This window comes from Pelophylax lessonae (assembly GCF_965119305.1).
Source record: "Pelophylax lessonae genome assembly, chromosome: 3".
NCBI classification, from domain to species: Eukaryota; Metazoa; Chordata; class Amphibia; order Anura; family Ranidae; genus Pelophylax; species Pelophylax lessonae.
The window spans coordinates 349,629,918-349,649,014 of record NC_138770.1 but is presented as its reverse complement, the minus strand read 5'-3'; the positions used below and the strand labels follow the sequence as shown (position 1 = coordinate 349,649,014).

At 42.4% G+C, this 19,097-nt stretch overlaps 1 protein-coding gene across 1 annotated transcript in view; it reads right to left on the bottom strand.

Moving 5' to 3' along the window:
• Window positions 1-19,097, bottom strand: part of LOC309549497 (CD109 antigen-like) — a 356,480-nt gene that overhangs the window by 260,564 nt on the left and 76,819 nt on the right. Inside the window, exons 6-7 of the mRNA XM_082249831.1 lie at window positions 15,594-15,719; window positions 4,876-4,915 (exon numbers count right to left, since the gene is read on the bottom strand). Of these exons, the coding sequence (XP_082105957.1) occupies window positions 4,876-4,915; window positions 15,594-15,719 (166 nt within the window). The remainder of the gene's footprint in view (window positions 1-4,875; window positions 4,916-15,593; window positions 15,720-19,097) is intronic.

The following is a 19,097-nucleotide window of genomic DNA, read 5'->3' as shown; positions in this document are numbered from 1 at the left end:
GCTTATGATGGTAAGAGTGTCAGACAAGACAAACGGTGCCGAGCTTGCAGTGTGTATGGATGTATGTAAGGCAATAATTTTTGGCATTATGAATTTAGGGAATATAATGTTTCTAATCTTGCATATATGAAAAGGGTCAATACATTTGTCTTTATCGAGACAGATTCCAAAGCGTCAGAGCAATCTGTCACAGATAATTGGGTTTCATTTTGTGTAAAAGTTGAAACAAATCAAATCTATCTATATACAGGCATAGCCCACTTTAAGTACACAATGGGACCAGGGCATGTATGTAAACTGAAAATGTACTTAAAGTGAAGCAATCCCTTTTTTCTTTTCTCGATGCATGAAAATACACCAGCTCCATTGTAAATTTTGGCCACATTGACATAGCCTTACTCCCAAACCATGTGGGAGCATGTTAAGGGGATCCAGGACTATGACATGATAGATTACCTAGGCAAGCTGGCCAGCCACAAAATGGATATGGTGTAGTCCTGGGTACCTGGGTACCCTGTCGTTGCTCCCTAAGTTTGTTATCCCTGTCACTTATGGTTTGTGAGCAGTGTCATGGCAAGCTGAACAAGCTGTGTCCTTACTCACGATTGTATATAAAGTGAGTGTACTTAAAGCAGGGTATGCCTATCTATATCTATATAGAAAGTTCAGAGATGTGAACCTGTTCCCTATTATATACACTAATATATGGTATATAACATATTCTATAATGTATCTAATGTATATATATTGTATATAATATATACATAGTATATATATTGTCTAATATATATATTTTGTATAATATATATTTTTTATATACACATACATACATACATATACACATACACACACACACATATATACATATATATATATATATATATATATATATATATATATATATATAGGGAACAGGTTCACATCTAGGAAGTTTCTATAACAGGAAGCTTCTAGATCACGTCTAATAGGCAGAAAGTGCATGCGCAGATCAGCAGACCAAAAGTTTCTTGCACACCCGCTAGATAAGCGACCCACCCAGCCACCATCCCCCATCCCCCATCCTGCACATTCACACCCCCTCCTTACCTTACACACAAATGCCACTATTTCGGCTGTAAACAGTGCAGGAGCCATGATGCACACTTAAGACAGGGCCTGGACAATTTCCGGAAACGTGTGCACGCACCAAAAGTTTCGTTTCCGGTTTCATGTATAAATGTGAGAACGCGGTTTTGTATATTCGCGAATAGTGAACATACACAACCATTAAGCAGATTTAACTTAGAAAAAGAAATACAAATACATACATTTGTGGACACCAGAAAACTTTATTTAGACACATGAAGACATTTTAAAAAAAAATTGGAAACATGCTGTTTATTACATTTGTATTTTTCAAACCAAAACAACCTTTGTACAACATTTAGACCATATACATCGACAAAGAGCCCATAATCAACAGATGCATGTGCAGATTGACAGAATTATGTTAACAGCAATAAATACTTACAGAGAGTCAACACACAACACAGCCAAATCTCACCTCCATAAATAACAAAGGGCCAAAAATGTTACCCATAAAGCATGTGACACACAAATATATTGGACCTCTTCGTAGGTCAAATCTTTCCTGATGTCTGAGTGAGCTATATATAATCCAAGCAAACACACCCAGAATGGTAACGCCCAGTCCAAAAATTAACTGTGTGTGTCCTGTGTGTTTTGGAGCATGCTCAGTTGCCAAAACAAGGGAAATAGAAATGTATGTAGGTGTGTATAGTATATGTGAATTGAAAAAATTCTCTCTTGAAGTTTGCTAGTCATTATTTAGAATGTTTAGATACAGGAATACATACATATATATACAATTACGTGAGAGAGAGAGAAATATATATTTAGGTAAACAATTGAAACACACCTTTTGGGATTTGGGAAGTGAGATTGTGACAATTGAACAGATATGTAAGCCAACAATCTGACTCATCACTCATGAACATCCCTAAATTTGGCGTGGCAATTATATCAGGCGTTCTTATGTGCATTTTGGCTGGCGTTTTCACAGGCGTTTTGACATGCATTTTTTGGGCAGGCATTGTTATATGAAATCACCTACAAAAGCCCCAAAAACAGACCACAAACACGTACATGTGAACGTAGCCCGTTTGGGGGCGTTTGAGGGGGATTTGTCCAGCTCAAGGATCAGCTCCCAAAACAGGCAAAAAATCCAATCCTATTCAGTTCAATGGCCCCTGTTCCCATGTGAGCATTTTGACGGCATGAGGAAAACACCCAACGCTCACTGAGAAATAGCACAATGATTAGGGAGTCTGCCTTCCTGCTGTAGGTTTGTAAGTTCGAATCCGGAAGGTGCCCTCTGTATGGGCAACACTTGGATATCTCCAATCCTCCAAATGTTGACATCATTAATTTTGTTCATGTTTGAAAAAGGCATGTGTATCAGCAAACTTTTAATCTAAAGACATGAACAAAATACAAAAGATGCCACATAAAGTCAATATGTAGCAATATTGTGAGCTAAAGCTCTATTTGTTTGTTGGGCATACTTTGCTAATTAGCCAAGTATAAGGGATATATATATATATACCTTCAGTTAAATGTGTAGTAAAATGGTAACACTTGGCCATACCCATATGGAAGAAAAGGTAGTATTTGCAATATATTTCTAAAAACATTCTTTGGAAACACATAAAATATTGTCAAAATTGTGACATTTCCTTGATATGTGTGAAATGCTAATAATCTTTCTTTGAAATATGTTTTACATCTATTTTTTTTCTATCTGACGACCAATTCCCCAATGTAATATTTTGTGGGTTTTTTCAGAGAATGTGGAGGTTCTATATAAACACTGTAGATTTGACTGCTATGATTTCGGAGTTAGCAGGAAAGGTGTATGGAATGTGATGGTGTTTACTAAAGGATCCCTTGTTGGAAGTGTGCATGTTTTTCCAATTCCGCCGGTTTTTGCCATTTTCTATGGGCGAGACAGCGGATTTGCAAGCGGTATTCAAAAAAAAATTGACCCAAAATCGCGCTGGCGAAATTTTTTGAGCCAATTTGGCGTTGCGCATGCGCACATTCGCGAGTTCGCAGCTCGCGGCTGGAGGAGCTGTTTAACCTTTCCACACTTTCGCAGATATCTCTCTTTCTAAGTCAGTTTTTGAGATTTTTTAAACGCAAGTCATCTCCAAATTGACTTTCACACCTTCCACAGTGATTTGGGATTTTTGGGGGTACAGGGGAAAATTTGGCTAAACTTTAGTCGAGCTTTTAGCTGGCGTGGTTTTAAGTCGCGCTCTGACCATATTGCATCTTAATAAATCTCACACTAGGCGCTATTTTCCGCCCGCCGTTCTTTGAATGCCAATTTCAGACTTAAATAATCGCCGGTTCGCAAAATCACGCCGAAACGCCAATTCGCCGTACTATGAATCAGGCCCTATGTTACATATATTCATACTTTTATGTTATTATGATACACGATTGTTGAAAGTAGTTTCCTTGAAGTATTTACCACATATAGATATGAGTATACTTTTTATTTGAACAGCACACCATTTCATTGGTTTATAGTTGCTCAGTGATAGTTAGCTTTAGGCTGGGTTAACACTTGTGCGATCACAGACATCACATGTGATTCGCACTGCTTTGCTGTGCAGGGCACCTGTGATGTCTGTGCGATGCAAATTCAGCAATACACACTGTATGGCTGAAACCGCATTGCATTCGCACCAAAATGGTGCAGGAACCTTATTTTGGTCCACACTGGAATCAGATCGCATTGGGTGTTCACACCTATGCGATCCATTTCCTGTACCATTTCACAGTTCGCACTGCGATCTGTGAACGGATCTAAGAATGTCATTAACTTTACATTAACACCCGCAGCGGTTCGCAGATGTTAGGAATCATGCTGGTTCTCGCATCGCAGCCTCACCCATATGCTCCTAATAGACGAAAGGGGAGCTATTTAAATGTGTGCATGATCTGCTGGGGAAGGTGGCAGGTAAATTAACTTGTTGCTTTAACATTCAGGCTCGGTTCACACATATGCAATGCGGGAACAGCTCGATTCTAGTGCGGGTTACCGCATTGCATTTCCTGCACTGGCAGTTCACGCTACCCTCTACAAACCGCTGCAGGTGTCAATACAAAGTTAATGACACCCCCCAGATCAGTTTGTAGATGGCAGTGCGAACTGTGAATTCGGACAGGAATCGTAACACATAAGTGGGAACACCCATGCAACCTGATTCCAGTGCAGGAAAAAAAAGGTTCCTGCACCTTTTATTGTGCAAATCCAATGCAAGTTCAGCCATACAACTGTATTGCTAAATTTGCATTTGCACAGACATTGCATGTGATCTGCACAGCAATGCGATGTGAATCACATGCAATGTCTGACATTGCATATGTGTGAACCCAGGCTCATGGTTCACTTTAAATTTCTTAGTATATATTCATTATTTTTATACTGTTTATTCTTGAGGAAGGAGCTGTTTCAACAGACTAAAGCCAGCCACACAGTGTTGTTTCACTGTTACACATGCACCGAGTTGAGATTACAAGTGGCTGGGCTGACATACATTGTGCAGGTATGGTTCACTATTGTCACTATTAGGAAGTCCTGTGCATTAATGTGCCGCCAATGTTGGAGAGAGTGCATGTAGACAGAAAGCAGCTGAAGGAGATCTGAGCACCAAGATTCAAAACAGTATTTTATGATTTTCTTTTTAAAAAATGGCTATTTGTATCAAAAAATAATATTTTCACTGAAACAAATAGGGACATACATTAATTACTTGATATAACTCACTCATATAACAATATATTTCATATTACAAATATGCTTACCATACTGGGTTACAGTAAATGTTTGAAAATAAGGTTGATTCTGAAAAAACAAAATAAAACTAGGTCAGATTTGTATAACTTACTTGTCAAAATGTTAGACTGTGATATATCTGATAAAGGTAATTTTTAAAAATATAACAATTGAAAAAAAGATTATCGATTTTGCCACCATGTTTTACTGATCAAGTAGTAGTGGGAACATTTAAACTAGGAAAATAGAAAAAGTCATTAAAAGTAAAGTTATTTAGACTTTTTCATTCTTTATGAACTACTCCTTGTTGTCTGCTGAAGGGAGGTAGCTTCTACTTAGAAGCATTATCCTCCTTTTACACAAATGTGGGAGAGAGTATTAAGCTATACAAAATGCTGCATTTACCAAAAAGTGTAGTGTCAAAAAATAAAAACTCTAGAAATGCAAGAGCTCTGGATTAGGTAGAGGTGAATGTAATAGCATGTTTTATTACTATGCCAATGCCCTCAATCCAGAGATCTTCAGCTGCAAAGTTCAGCTCTCAACACTGTTCCACTCTACAGCTAATTAACAGGAAGTCCCCACTGACAATACTGGGCCAGGTACTAATTCTGGACAGCTGCAGAACAGAAAGCCAGGACTTGAAATTTGCAAATGATTCCTTAACTGGGGGGCACAGATGTATGTTTAAAGCACATTATTCTACTAAACTCACTATTGTTCAGAAAATGAACAATATTCCATGTAAGGTATTGGCTGTCAGTCAGTCAAGCAATGGTCCATAGTGTAACACTATGTACGTAAAAGTATTTTCTTGTTACTCTAAGCAGCATAATAAGCGCATCATGATATACTATTATTTGTAAACTAAGCTGAAAGTGTAATAAATACTTAAAAAAATTCAATATATTTAAACTGTCTCTCCATGAAGCTCACATCTGCTACCAATTGTGAACACTTTGGAAAAAGGTGTGCACGATCACATCTTCTATCCAGCTATGACTTTTGCCAGTTATTATAACCTAAGTTTAACCTTATCCATGAAGCAAAGGCAGCTGGGCTTGGTTGATTGTTTTGCTCTGGTGTCTTTTGATGTACACTGTGAACCATAGCTAAAGAAATGTTCCATATTGTTTCAAAATATCCATTTCACTGAAAATTCAGCTATTAAGAATGTTAAATATATTTTCTGCTCACTTCTTTATCAGTACCACATGCCTTTGTACCCCCATATCATTTGGCTTTTCTCTGAGCTTTACTCATGAAGAAAGAAATAGATCTTGATTTTTTGTTTAGCTACTACTTTCACTACTTATATCAGTTAAAACATTGCACAAAATGTGATATCATAAATGATTAGAGAAGTTCAGTTGCAGAACTAAATTCCAAATGACACACATACACTACCCCCCCCCCCCCCCCGCTGTACACTGAGCTCTAGAATTTAATGGGGTGGAAGAAGCAGACCCTGGATCTGCATATTCATACATGGCCAGTAGGGGGCCAAGGTGTGTATAAATAAGCTGGAGCCTGGAACAGGTCCTTTTCTTGAAAAGGAAGATGCAGCCTAGAGGGCTTTGGCCCTCTGGGTCGCCTACCACAGGAATTTATCAAAGTCCCATCTCAGGGAGAGCTCAGGGGCCTATCTCTAAATTTGTTGAGAACAGTTTGGAGGAAGTCCACTGAGGATCTGGCCTGAAGGCTCACACTACATAATCTAGCTGGTACTAATGAAAGGCATCCAAATACACAGGGACACAGAGTGTAGAGGCCAGAGACAGAGAGAGATATACTAGTGACTGCTGTTGTTTAACCCTTGGCGAGAATGTTCCCGAGTTGCTGGCTTAGGACTGCTTCTATAACTGGAGTTCCCTGAGTTCTGTGTACACCTGCACCTACTACTAATGGGGATTCACCCTAAAGAGTCTAGTGAAAGCCAGAGAGTGTACTCTGTCACACTTAATTTGGATTATCCCAAGGCTCATTCTACACCCCATCCAAGTTTAACCAGCATGAAACTTCAAGAAAAGCATTCTCTGTCTGGTTATTGAGTTGTGAGAATGTGGAGCTGCTGTGTGCCTGGCTGCCATGTACCCAATAGGGAATAGAACCTGGAAGAAAACTGCAAGACCAGTCTAGGGTCTATGCTATATGCGGGAACTTGGTCCTGGATTCCCACTGGGTGCAGGCAGCCATTGCTACTGGTAACTGTTAAGGAAACCCGAACGAGTGAATCCACAGTTAGTCACATTCGCATGTTCATGCAGGGAGAGGCGATTTCCCACAACTGTGTTTGTACAGATTGCACCTACTTCAGTGAATGCCTCTGTCAGCCACATGGACAGGAAGGGGTTAAGCAGTGGTGCAGGAGAAGTGGCACCAGTACGCAGGGCCGGTGCTAGACTGTTTTATGCCCTAGGCAAGATCAGCTACTTGCGCCCCCCCCCCCCCAAAAAAGGGAAGGGGTTAAAAACTGCTCTATGTCATATCCAGTGACCCTGATCTGATGGTTCCTCCATGTAATGCTGTCATACCCAGTGATCCCAATGTTCCTCTGTCACATCAGGGGTCCCTGATATTCCTCCATGTCATACCCGGAGACCCTGATGTTCCTCCATGTCACACCTGAGGACCCTGATGTTCCTCCATGTCACACCTGGGGACCCTGGTGTTTCTCCATGTCACACCTGGGGACCTCAATCCCCCATGGCACACCCAGGGATCCCAATTGCTCATGGCACACCTGGTGACCCCGAACCCCTGTTACACTTGTGACCCCTCTCCCCCATGTCACACCTGGTGACTCCGATTCCCCATGGCATACCTGGTGACCACAATTCTCTTTCACACCATGGATACTCCATGTCACACCAAGGGACCCTGATTCCCTGTTCTGGGGACACTTACTGGGCAGTATGAAGAGAGTGGCCTGCACTCTGCTCTCCTTCACCATGAACCTGCTTATTCCTTCTCCCAGGATGCTTCTCTCCTGGACCACAGTGCTCACCACAGCTCCAACCGGCTCCTGGTGGAGGGAGAAGCAGCAGTCAGAGAACTCCGCACCTCCTTCATCACCAACATCCTCAGACCATTCCGTTGCCTCGTTGCTTCTGCTCCAGTAAAGGTGCCGCCCTCCAGTACCGAGCTCCAGCTCAGGTTCAGCTCTCCTCCACTCCCTGCTTAATACAGACCCAGGGAAATGAACGACTGCCCACCAGCTCAATGCAGAGAGTCACTTCCCGCCCAGGGATTAGGCCGCTTAGCTCCAGATGAAGAGGATCATTATGCAGGTAGCACTCCGGTGGGCTCCTTTCCTGCCCCTTGGGGCTCCCCCAACAATGGTGAAAAGCCAGGGCCTGGTAGTTCTGCCACTGCCCCAGACACCTGGCATCATCCTCTGTCCCTTCTTCCTCCCCCACTGCAGCCCCTCCCCTCAGCTCACAAGGATCATTCATGACGGAGAGTGAGTGCTGACTCGTGGCTGCGCCCCTAGGTGGCAATGCGCCCTAGGCGGCTGCCTAGTTTGCCTAGTGGAAGCACCGGCCCTGCCAGTATGTCCCTGGGAAGGGAGTAGAGTTGTGGACTGGATTCTGGAAGAGACATACACCCTGCACATAGTGAGGAGCACCAAGATGGCGAGGCACATGCTGCTCCTTCACCCAGGCTGGTTCAGAGCACAAGTATGGCAGTGGAGGGACTGAGTTGGGTGGTCAAGACATTGTAGTGTCTCACTGATACAGGTGTACGGTTGGGCACAGTCCAGGGAGCAACAGTGCACATCTGTGCACAGTGTGTGGAACATGCCAGACACTGAATCCAGGGGTGAGAGTGTGAAGTTTATGTGGGCTGATGTGTCGATCCACTATTTGAGCTAGTACAGGGCGGTTTTCCCTCTGTTGTCTACAATATAGAGTAAAGCAAGGATTTCTGCACAGAGGCTGATGGATCAGAGCAGCCAGAGGGACATGTGAGTACAGTTTTACGGGCTCCCTTTCCCCTGATGAGAAGAGCAGGGGAAAGCTACTTCCCAGGCTGGGGCAGAGGACTAGCGACTATGTATACAGCAAGCAACAGGGTCCTATCCCAGTGAGTGCAGGAGCATCATTCTCGGTGGGGAAGAATGTAGCCACTGGTGAGGAAACTACAGAGAACCCTTTAACTTTAGTGTTAACAGTGTCCAGCACCCGGAAATAGTCTCTGAGGGAGCCTGGGTCAGGAGAGTGATCCAGAGACTGACCTGAGATCCCCAAAGCTCAGTAGGGATCCAAGTAAGGAGGACATGAGTGAGTGGGGCACCTCAGGGGGATCCTCATTAGAATTGTCCTAGGGAGACCACCAGGATCACAGAGACACAGCACAGGCTGTTATCAGTGAGGAAGAAAGTGCATCTAGAGGATGAGGGACATTGCCTATATATGCAGATGATCCTGATTCAGCAGACCAGGAGCACGATTGTCAGGTGTTGCAATATTCACAAAGGCTGCAGTTAAGCCAAAAGCTTCAGGACTATATGATGGATCTGTCAGGTGAGAACAGTTGCTCAGAGTGAGGCCCACCATGAGCTCATACAAAGTGCCACCAATCTTTATATCCTGCTGGGCAGAGGAGCCAAAGACGACCTTCCTAGGTTTTTCAGGCTACAGCAGATCGTACAGAGAAAAGTAGCCCTGGAATTTGGGTACAAGTACCCATATGTGCACCCAGCAGTGATGGATGAAGTCAAAGCACTAAAGGGAGATTTGATGTAACAAGGAGATTTGAAAATTTCTCAATGTGCCAAAGCCCCATCGCCATTCAGGAACTACCAGATTCTGGGACAAGTTCTTGAGTATCAAAGAAGTTGGAGTTTGGGCTGATTCATATACAAGGACAAGGTAGTTATCAAAAAGGCTGGGACGCAGGACCAGGAATGGTCAGTAAAAATCTGGGGCCCAGATGGAAGAATGGCCCAAGTCCCTGATCCGACTTTCTACTGGTAGGCTGGGTCCATGCTGACTGCTTTCTTCATATGGCTCACAGTTATGTATCGCTAGGCCCCAGTTCTACTGCTGCTGTTGATCTTAGTATCTATAGTATCCAGAATTGGCTGGTCACATACACAAGGATCCTATGTTACTTGTGGGACTGAACTCCTCCCACTCGATGGGCGACTGAACATTGTTCAGTAAAGTTGGTTGAGGCCACTGCCCACATTTTCCCAGAATGCTGAAAAGGATCTATGTTCTGCTGGAATGATGATCTGATGATTCTTGGAAGTTACAATTTTCTCTTCTTACTTAATTTGTTCCATGGTTTGGGTCCTAGGGACTTTGGGAGTTACAGAACCAGAACTCAAAGATTTTCAGCACAAGACAAACCCTAGATAGGGAAATTTTACTGATTTCTGCTTGGCCTTTAGTTGGCTCAGGCCATTAGTGACAGGATAGTGTGATTTAAGTATGGGAAATGACCTATAGACTTTGAGGATATTGTTAGTACTTATAAATTAGGGCTTAGGCTTGGCTGCTGAATTGATTTGTTGGAGGGTTACCGCCTCAAAGTTAGGCTGCATTCACATGTCAGCGTAATGATCGTGGGCAGAATCGCAGCGATTCTGCCCGCGATCCGGAAATCATTGCAAATCGCGGGACGCATGTGCGTTGCCCGTGATTTGCAATAGCACCCCAAACGCTGTGCGATGTTGCCGCGATTTCCGCCTGCCGAATCGTGGTAACATCGCGCAAAAAAAAATCGCGGGACGCATTACGCCCAAAAAAGTACAAGAGCTTCTTTGGAGCGTAATGCGTCCCGCAATTTTTTTTTGCGCAATGTTACCGCAATTCGGCAGGCGGAAATCGCGGCAACATCGCACAGCGTTTGGGGTGCTATTGCAAATCACGGGCAACGCACATGCGTCCCGCGATTTGCAATGATTTCCGGATCGCGGGCGGAATTGCTGCGATTCTGCCCGCAATCAATACGCTGACATGTGAATGCAGCCTTAGCGTTCCATTATTTGTTTATTTTTGTTTGGACTAATGCTGGTTGCTTTGCAGGTACCCAAGAGGATCTTGCTCCAGCTTATCTGAAACATTTACTTTAATGTTTATGGTTTTAGATAGCATCAGGGTATTAGTTAGTCAAATTGTAGAAACATATACTTATGTTTTGAATGAGATTGTATTGGAGTATCTGCAAAAAAAAAGTTTCTTCAGACTGCTTTGCAAGATCCATGGTGTGCTTGCGAATATGTAGGTACCTGTATTGGAGTACTGATGCTGTATGGCTATTTATTTTGTCAGGTTCCAGTTCCCCATCTTTTGTAATTAGGTTTTTAATTCTAAGCGTTTGCTATTTTCTTTTTTACTACAAGTGTTTTCACTATGTGGAATGCTGCATAACTACTGTTACATTGTTATTTCACTTTACCCCTTCTGTTCTTGCCACAGCATACTCCTTTGTGCCTTTAAGGAGGGATGGGCTTTCTTCAAGCAAACCTGCCTTTAATTTATCCACTGCTATATGTGCTCCAACTTGGAAAATCTCCAAACTTCAGAGTCAGGACCACAGTACTCAGAGGAGCTTTGACATAGGCACTGTGGCTTCCAAATATATGTGCAAATGTGTGCAAGTAAAACCTCTGTTTTTACAGTGAATTATCAGACAGGGTCAATTTGTTTTTGTTTTTTGCAGGTTAGCTGGTAAGTGTGCTGGGAAATGTGTCTGTTTTGTGTCAAAGGTAACAAGGACATAGCAAGGACAGAACAGTACATATAGAGAAAGACAATATAAATACAGAGAGGGTGGGAGATAGAAACATACGGAATATCAGATCAGTGGAGATTATTGAGAGAGATATTAAATACCAGGTCAGCTGAAGCTTGCTGCATTGTCCACAGTTTATAGTGCTCTTTTTCAGCAGCACTAGATAGCTGTCAAAAGTTTGCATATATCTTTATCAAGCACATCTACAGTGGATATGTTTGTATAAATTCACCCTCGCCAGGTTATTAGCTACAAGATATCATTTGCTGCCATCTGGTGGACATTCCTGTCTTAGCATATACCTCACTAAAATGCTGTATTTAGCAGTAAAAAGTAAAATCTCTAACCTAAGCTAACAACACATCACCTTACCCCCTCTATGTGAAATAACAAAAGTATAAAATAGTAAAGCAATTTTCCACAAAAAGGTTTACTTTGCCTGTACATTCTCTCTGCAAATGCATATCTCCTCTGCTCTACCTTCAGGCAGCAGTTAAAAGCAACCTTAGCTTCCATCAGATATGGTCTCACTTAGTTGACAAATTACAGATTTCATATGGTCTTCCTGTTGTTTTCTTCCATTGCCAATGTTAATTAAAACAATTAAAATCAATGGTCTATTAACAAAATAATTATGTATTTTGTAGCATGTCATAGCTCCTTAACTACATACCCTTTCTTCAAAAATGCTATTGATTGTACTTGTCTTTTTACCACAGGTAGCCTTTTAGGGGACACTTAAGATTTACTGCTATTTATTTATGTAACACTATGAATTGTCACAGAGAATGCAGAACTTTATTCATCCACAAGAATTCTGCACTTTTACTTGTCATAGCCTTAATACAGGTGTTCAGAGACTTCTGGGAATTGAAGGCTGAAAACAGAACTTTCCTCACAGTAAAGCTGAAGTTAAACTACAGAGCTCATGAGCAATAACCAAGGGGCAGGAGGATATAAAAGGAAAAGCCTGGGAAGACACAGGGAAAGTTGGAGAGAGATTTTGCAAGTGGAAAGAGTGTTAGAGAGTTTGTGCCAAGCCCTGCTGTTATGGAGGGGACCGGGTTGGACCGCAGTGTGCAGAGTAGCTGGGAAAGCTGAGAAGAAGACTGTTAAGCGGAACATCATGTAGAGAGGGCTGCTCCAGGGAGACCTTTTAGCTGCAGGAGTGCGTGAGTCGCAGCCACCACAGCCTCATCTTTAGGTAAAGGGGGCCCCTATCGCAGGACGGACATTACTTCTCTGATTGTTGCATAAGGACTGAGAAAGAAGATTGCTGACCCACGCATCATTGCTACCAGTTAGTTAGTTTGTTGCCAGTCAAGTTTTTCAAGGTTAAAAATGTTCTGCAGCATTGGCCTTTATCAGAGACAAATACACCAGTGCCCTTTATTGCTGCAAACTGCCATCCCTTCCATCATGATCACTGCCCCAAGGTTGCTGAATGGAGTTAACCCCTTTCTCCCTGCTAGGCAGAATCTTTTCCATGTGCCTGCATCAACTTCGGTATTTTAAAGAAGGTGGTTTTGCTGTTTAAGTCCAAACTTACATCTTAAAGTGAACCATGCCTACACAGTCACCTTCCTAAAGTGATCCTTGCCAACAATTCTATATCTTAAAGCGAACTGTATCAACAACCTCATCTCCTAAAGGCAACTGTGCCAACGACCTCATCTCTTGAAGTGACCTGTGCCAACAACCTCATCTCTTGAAGTGACCTGTGCCAACAACTTTGCATCTTACAAGGTAACTATCCTGTTCATTCTACATTTTAAAGGGAGCCAATTTTCAGACTTTTTCAAACTCAGGCCCCAGTTTTCAAACTCAGACTTTATCCTGTTAGCAATACTGGTTTGCAGGTGGTCTTACAGATTCTCAGCTTTAAACCTAGACTCTCCTGAGGGACTACAAGTGAGGTAGCCAGTTTATTTGCTGGTTTATGCATACACATCCCACTTGGAGAGTGATCTCCCATTCAGAGGGCTATTATTTAGGACCTTGGTCCTACAGGACATAGACGGCCATACTTTAAAAGGGTATTTGACTGTGCGGTATTGTTACTGTGTTGATTCACTGTATCTGTCATAATCTCTAAACTGTTGCGTTGCCTTACCATTTTATTGCTACCAATACAACCTGTTCATTTTTATCACAATTAGTATGTATCTTTCCTAGCCAAGGTATTTTGATCATGTCAGCAGGAGTGGGGCTCTGTTTAGGGCAGAGGAAAGAGCAGAAGACCCAAATCTATCAGCAGCTTCTTTGAGGATAGTGCTACATTTATGATTGGCAGCCCTAAAATGTACATATGTACATAGATTTCTTTAATTTAGTCAGGGGGCATTTTATGCAAGCAGCGGGCCTGTGTGCAGGATCATAAGTTGGGCCCTCTTGAGCAAGAAAAAGATAGTGTGCAACAGCAAATAGTTGCAGTTTTTTTTTGTGCTGAATTCTTGTTGTTGCTAAAAGGGAAGCAGAGATCAGAAGTGAGTGACACAGAGTTCAGAGATCACTAGTAAGTGACGCAGAGTTCATAGATCAGTAGTATGTGATGCAGAGTTCACAAGTCAGTAGTAAGTGATGCAGATCATGGATCAGTAGAAAGTGAGGCAGAGTTCAGAGATAAATAGTAAGTGACACAGAAGTCAGGGATAAGTAATAAGTGACACACAGGTCAGGGATCAGTAGTAAGTGATGCAGAGTTCTCAGGTCAGCAGTAAGTGGCACAGAAGTCAGTGATTAGTGATCGTTAGCAAGTGACACAGAGTTCAAAGATCAGTAGGAAGTAATGCAGAGATCAGTGATTAGTAGGAAGTGACCCAGAGCTCAGAGATCAGTAGGAAGTGACACAGAGCTTATAGATCAGTAGAAGGTGACACCTTGTACAAAAAAAGCCTAATTAGAGTTTACAAAATTCCCCAACTTTCTATTCATAATATTTCAATAGTCACAGCAGCTTCATTCTTTATATTACGAGCATTTTTTGGAAAATGTTGAGAGTTGTTTAGCTCTACTCAGGACTCTTTGTAGAGGGGTTAACCCCCTGCCTGCTGGAGCCAAACCCCACGACTGCCGGCCGCATCTATACTGTGTAACCAGTGGGAGCTACCGAAACGCTGGCTGGTTACTAGACTGCTATCATCTGGAGAGGAAAGAATGCTTCATCTGATCCTCTCCTCCTTCAGGTCCCCCAGTGCCCAATCTCCTCCACACCACAAGCGCTAGAGCTGCAGCAAAGAGTCATATATCATAGGGAATCCTGCTAAGGGGCTTAACATACTGTACATACATTTTAGAGGCAAAAGCCTCTAAAGTTCTGGAGTTTTTCAACATACATGCTCTTAGCAGTACTTCACTGTGCAAAGCAGCTAGGCAGCAAAAACTATGCACCATGGTCTCCAGTCCATGTGACCCAATCAGAGTACACATCTTCTCCAAGGCTAGAGAGATGCCTTTACTTTGAATGGACATTTCCTCAATAATTCCTTAGCACTCCACCTGTCACATGGGAGTGTGGTATCATTCATAATATGTGTAATTAGAGTTCAAAACTTACAAAAGAAGACAAGCGACCTTGCAGTTGATCAGAGTGGTAGAGAGTGCAAGGAACATAGGCACATAATACTTAACTTCCATTATACTTTGCTCAGTATGTGCAAATTATAGGCTCAATTCATCAGAGGAGTTTAATGGCTCCTTTACACTTTTACTAACCATAGGGAAGATATCCTGCTAGAAGTTTTGGTTCCCATTCTTTAATGCGGCTTAAGGTTGGTTATGTTGTAACCCATCTCCTACTGCTACTGACTATAGCAGGGAGATTAAAGCCACATGTTTCCATCCAAATATTATATAAAAAATAAATGTTGTAGGCTTACTTTTTAATGCACCTTTTTTAGCAAGTCCTTGTAATAATGTTAATACAATGTAAAGCCCAGCACGACACTCATATTTACACAGATCAGTTGAAGAAGCATTGTGAATTTATCTGTACTATACTCACTTGTAATTTTACTTTTATTGACCAGTCTCCAAGTGGCGGGTTGTCACTTAACTGAAAACTCTTTGATACAACTCCTAATTCAGTTTCCTCTTCCATCCACTGCTCAAGTAAGTTTCCACGTGGGTCCTTTGAAAATAAAATTATTATTACAATGAGATATATGATTATCTTCTTTATCCTTTATTATCTTATTCAACTTTTGTCCATAGTAGGATATATGAAAACTCTCTTTGTAACCCTGAAATGTGTTAACTATGAAAATGTACTATTTAAAAGTTGAGCAGTATTATTTTTTAATGCAATTATTTTTGAAAAATCATTTCAATTTAAATTTCTGTATATAGTATTAAACAATTAGATGACACACAATGATACTGTGGTGCCTTTCATCCCATAGGTATTTATTTAATGACCAAGGTTGCATTAGTGAAAATACTGATTTTTTTTTTTTATATGTATATTTTCAAGAAATTTTAGTGTGTGTTCATCCTGTAGCAATATAGGCCTTTATGTCTACACGTAAGTCAGGAGAGTTTTCGCTTAGCAATGAATCATAGCTCCTAGGGGGGGGGGGGAGCGCGGCGACTGCCGTAACTGATGGCCGCGTGAGCTGAGAGCTCTACAACTAGACCAGGGACAGCTGCCGATTGAGAGACCTCTGGCCACATTTACTACCACAGCCTGTTGCCTAAACATCGGCTGCACCTGCCGCCATTCCCCAGAGATGCAGAGATTTCCTCATGCTGAAGAAACTCACTGGTTACTTGCAGGCCACATCCACAGGGCTAAACTAAAATGGCGGCCGCACCTGTCCAGCTCCTCCCAAAGATGGTGCTCTAGTTGCCAGAACACAGAGAATACAGGGCACAGCATCAGATCACTATGCAGCTGCAGATGCTGGCTCTGGGTCATCCACTCCATCTATCAGGAGCCCAGCCAAATCCAAGCCACAACCGGACACAGAAGGGAGGGATGGAGCTGCAGATGAGACAGAGATGAGTGATTTACATACTCACCATGTTATGGACACTGGCCCTGCAGACTCCATAGCATCTCTTCCTACCAGCAGACAGCCAATCTCAGACACCACACTGAAAGACATGCTACTGTCTGTCAGAGCATCTCTGCAAGCTGACTTACTCTCAGTGCTATACTAATGTAGAGCTGAAGAACAGGAACTGGGAGATAGAGTGGGTTACATTGGATCAAATCTAATATTGCAGATTTAGAGGATAGATCCAGGCGGAACAACCTCAAAGTGCGAGGCATCCCAGATTCTATTACTCAGCCAAAACTACATGAGAGATGTCTTTCTCACAGCTGAATTCACCATATTCCAAAGCCCTCACACATCCCAGCAGAAGTCCCCCGAGATGTGCTCCTCAGGGTACGCTTTTTCCAGGTCAAAGAGAAAGTGCTGGATGCCTTTCGGTAAGTGGATATGCTACCTGAGAAACTTAGAAGCATATAAGTCTTTACAGACTTCTCCCAATTCCCTATGCAGAGACGTAATAATCTAATCACCGTCACTAAGGCACTAAGAAACCACAACATTGCCTATAAGGGGAAATACCCTGCTAGCCTAGTGATCACCAATGAAGTGTCATCTAAAACCATATACTCATTGGAGGAAGAAATTACACTACTCAAAATTTAGGACATATTCTCGGCAACACCACCATGCTCTGGCTTCCCATCCAAACACAAACTGCCAGACAGTTGGTTGACAACCTCGCGGAAGCAACAACCACCACCATCAGAGGTCTCATGACATCATTGCTTCTTAATCTACAAAGAAAGCAATCCCTGGTCTGCTAAATGGGTACCCATCACTGTACCCCCACCCCTACAATTATTGTAGCAGCACTGCTCAAAGCCTTCACCCAGGGCCTTCTCTTTTTATGCTCCTTGACAGGGGCTACCTATACAGTTTGTTCCCGTTGGAACACATGTTGAACTTAGATAGTCTGGAGCTCCACAAGACTTATCCATACTAAGGTTGCACGATATTCTGCAACCCAAGATCTGTCAATTCTCCGCTGTTGACCTTCCAAGTTTAGGCACCATCCACTACACTACGCATCTACTCTTGTCAAAATCTACTCCTCCCCTAACTACATATGGGACTTAACGTTCTCTCCCTCAAGCGAAGATCCATATGGAAAGAAGCCTTGATCCACAGAGTGGATATACTCACAATACAAGAAACACACTTCCAGAAAAATGCCATCCCACCTTGCCAACACCAAATTTCCCGTGTGTCTTCCTTTCTTCCACCTCCATGAAAAAAAAGAGGGATTCTGCTAGCAATAAGAGACTCCATTTCCTTTACCCTCCATGAATCCATCCTGGACTCGGAAGGTAGATTCATTATCCTGACCTGTATAGTCGATAACAAGTCAAGAGGGGATGGATAACCGCGCTAACTAAATACTAAGCTTCAGCTTCAGGTAAGACAACACCAAAATGAAAACAGAGAAAAAAAGCTGCGCTACAATGATGTGATATGAATAATTATGAGAGAAGATTATCTACTAGAAGCAGACAAAACGTTGGGTCAGACAACCCATCAGCTGGATATACATATGGAATGGTACCTCAGCATAACGTCATTGGTAAATGAAAACATACAAAGCATAGATAGCACAATAAATAACAGTTCATAAATATCGTTCATAAACCAATTCATGAAAAGTCCCAAAGTCCCAGAGAGTATCCAAGGAGGATGGAGTGAGGAAAAATCCAGTCGGGCTAATTCACCACGGTGCTGACACAGAAGACAAGCAAATCTCCTTACCAGATGTAAAAGCCAAACAAGCATAGAGTGAAATCCTCACAGACCGCTCAGAGGGATTGGGACACCATACTCCAGATACACTCAGTCACAGGAAGTAATGGCAGGATGATCCAAATATATGAGGTATATGAGAGAAAAAGACTGGATAGTGTAATACCATCAAGCTTTATTCACGCTATTAAAATAAAATAACACTTACAATCTCCAAACAGGAAAAACGCAGAAAACATAAGCCGGCCGGTTCTCATGTAGCCCGTTCCGCGGGGCAGCGTAGTGACGTCAGCACGCCGTACCCTACGCGCTCGTCCTCACAGACTTCAAAGACTTCCCCTTTGAAGTCTATATAAAACTTTGTGGTTTACACTGCACTATCTGATCTCAACAAACTGTAAAAAGCAAAAATCTCTCTGCCTGATAGCAATGTATTAATTATAAAATTCCACTTATAAATCACCCGCTGGCCAAGGGAATCGAACCCACAACCATCGCAGTCCTGGTATTCTACCAGCTACGCCACCGTAAACGCTTAGGTTGAACACACTTTCCCTGCCTAACTAACTCCTATCTCACCCTACACACAGTGGATGAGAAAAGTTAAGGAGAGTGTGTTCAGCTTAAGCAGGCTTAAGAGTGGTATACCAGGCTTGCAATGAGAGAGCTGTGAGTTTGTGTCCCCCAGCCAGCCAGTGATTTATTTATTGGAATTC